Raw genomic sequence first — 2,574 nt, 5'->3', positions numbered from 1 at the left:
CACTTCTTTAAATCAAATATTCATCAGTAGAGTTTATTGTACACATATATAAAATTTACATGCAATATGTTGGTCATTTATGAATTGCATTGTGCACACCTTTATTCATCACAGCCCTAATCGCTTTCTAGTAACCGTGAAGTAGGAATTTATGATGGAATAATTACCTACCCCAAACATTCATCCTCAGTATGTGATTTAGAATTGAATACCATTACCATGCAAAGACTAGAGATTCAAACAATGAAATCTAAGCACACTGTAATACCATTTACAATGGAAAATAACAATGATGTCCTGAGATTGCCTGTCAGTTCTGAAAAATGCATAAATATAGATCACAAATTTTTTAATTGGAAGATGATACATAGCATATGTAAAATACACACAGCTTCATAATTCTCAGGAAATTCTTTCCATATTATGTATAATTAGATTGTTTAACCTGATTAAGAAAACCGGTGAGGGTAGATTATTTTCAGTCTTCCTTATATTTTTCATACATACATGTATATAGTTTTATGGGCTAGGCTTAGGTAAGACTTCTGTAAGTGAAACTGAAAATTATTCAGTTACACACACTAGGGAAAAACCCGCAGGAGGTATATAATGTTACCGTCTACATTAGTTAACTTTCTGCCAAGAAAGACACAACGCTCTTATTTATCTATGGACTTGAGTGTTTCTGTTCTTTCAGCCAGTACTTTTCCTGGTATAAAACAGACAGAAAGGCCTGTTTTAGCTTCTTGTTTCCCCAAATCAACATCAGCGAGTGGATCGAAGGATACACGAAGGCAAGTACCTGGCAAAACATGAACAGTTCCTTCTGCAGCCCGTTAAAACTCCAAACTGTAACAATTAGATTCAGAACGTAACCGGCAAAGAACAAGAGAAAGGAGACCACCGTCTGCATGGCTCTTATGTGGACCTTGGTGCTGGGATCTTGGGATCCCTTGCCACAGAGCTGCATCCGCTTGAGATGTCTCCAGAGGGAAAAGATCAACAGCACAAAAGACGTCAGGGACGTAGCAAAGGGTATGAAGTTTGCTAGTGTGAATACAGTCATATTTGAGAGGTGTGCCATGTCCGTCCATTTGGTCCTCCAAGTGACATTCCCTTCATATTCCTTAGTCTGCACTTTCTCATATATGCTCACTGCTGCAACATGAGAAAACAATAAAAACAAAGACCCCAGCAGCATCACAAGCACGACGCTTTTAACTCTCCACTTGAGGCGAAGGAAAATAAGGCTGGAGAAGTTGCCTATTTTGAACAAATAAAATATGCTGAGGCTAGTAGCCAGCCAGATGCTAAAATGATTGCTTACTGCCCAGGCAATTTGAAAAATAATTCTTACTTCTAAGCTCTTGAAATCTGGACTGAACAAAGTTGCATACCAATTTATTATCATTACCCAGAGCAAACCAATTCTGGAGACAGCCAGAGCAGCGAGAATGTGATCAACTGAGGAGATCTTTTGTCTCTTGGTCCAGTCAATGAAGTTCACCAGTGCTATGAAGCCATTGGCAAAATTTCCTAGGAGAAATTCTATTATTACCACAATGGAAAAAATGCTCAGTAGCGCGGTTACCATGTCTAGAAAGGAAAACAAACAAAAAATGTCTAAGTCTAATGTCTGATGTCGCTGGTTGTGCACCTGATCCCTAAGTGTGCAGTAAAGTTCTCATTTCTTTTAAATTCTGTGACCAATGTCAAGCAGGAAAGCACCAGGGTAGGCCAGTAGATGAGCTCAGTGCCGTCTTGATGAAAACCATTGTTATTCCTCAAACAGCTCAAATTAACTTCTATTCATTGACTTTATATCCTTGCTGTGGGCTAGAATACTCATCACACATGCTGAAATTGAAAGCTGAATTCTCATTTGCTAGCATGCAAATAAAACCGTATTGTCTTTCAGTGTTTTGTGATTTTTTCCTTGTTTGACCTCTACGTAATTTGTATTATCAACTTTATTTGTTGTACAGAAAATTGAAAAATCCAAAACACATCTGTAGAGTGTCTTAATTGTTAGGTAGAGCTTGGCCAGAAGTAAGATTACCATCATTATGGATTTTTTTTTTTTAAGATTTATTTTTGAGACAGACAGCGCAAGTGGGGAAGGGGCAGAGAGAGGGGGGACCGAAGATCCAAAGCAGGCTCTGCTCTGACAGCAGTGGGCTCATTGCAGAGCTCGAACTCAAGACCCTTGTGTCAGGACCAGAGCTAAAGTCAGACACTCAACCCACTGAGCCACTCAGATGTCCTGGATTTTTTTTTTTTTTTTTTAATGTCGCAATTATGCAGAAAGAATTTAAGCTTTTCCAATCAAAAACATTCAGGGTATGGGGCGGGGCAGGGGGAGGTCATGTGCCAATACTCCCCAAAGGCTGGTTCTTGATGACTAACATTTATGCACACTTTTATTGTTTACAAGTGCATAAACACACACGCGTGTGCACAAACACACATGCATCATAAATACAGGAATTATTGTCCTATAATTTTCTTTTGTTTTTAAGTGAGCTCTATGCCCAGCGTGGGACTCAAACTCACAACTCCCATATCAAGAGCGGC

General features: G+C 39.0%; 1 protein-coding gene across 1 annotated transcript; it reads right to left on the bottom strand.

Annotated features, from left to right (window-relative positions):
- Nucleotides 1–667: 667 nt before the first annotated feature.
- Nucleotides 668–1,594, bottom strand: LOC112867590 (taste receptor type 2 member 46-like). The gene has a single exon (XM_025930578.2). It carries the CDS (start codon nucleotides 1,592–1,594, stop codon nucleotides 668–670), a length of 927 nt encoding a protein of 308 aa, XP_025786363.2.
- Nucleotides 1,595–2,574: the final 980 nt, after the last annotated feature.

This window comes from Puma concolor, chromosome B4 (genome assembly GCF_028749965.1).
Source record: "Puma concolor isolate L17-30 chromosome B4, mPumCon1.1.hap2, whole genome shotgun sequence".
Taxonomy (NCBI): Eukaryota; Metazoa; Chordata; class Mammalia; order Carnivora; family Felidae; genus Puma; species Puma concolor.
This window is presented reverse-complemented; position numbering and strand designations above follow the sequence as displayed.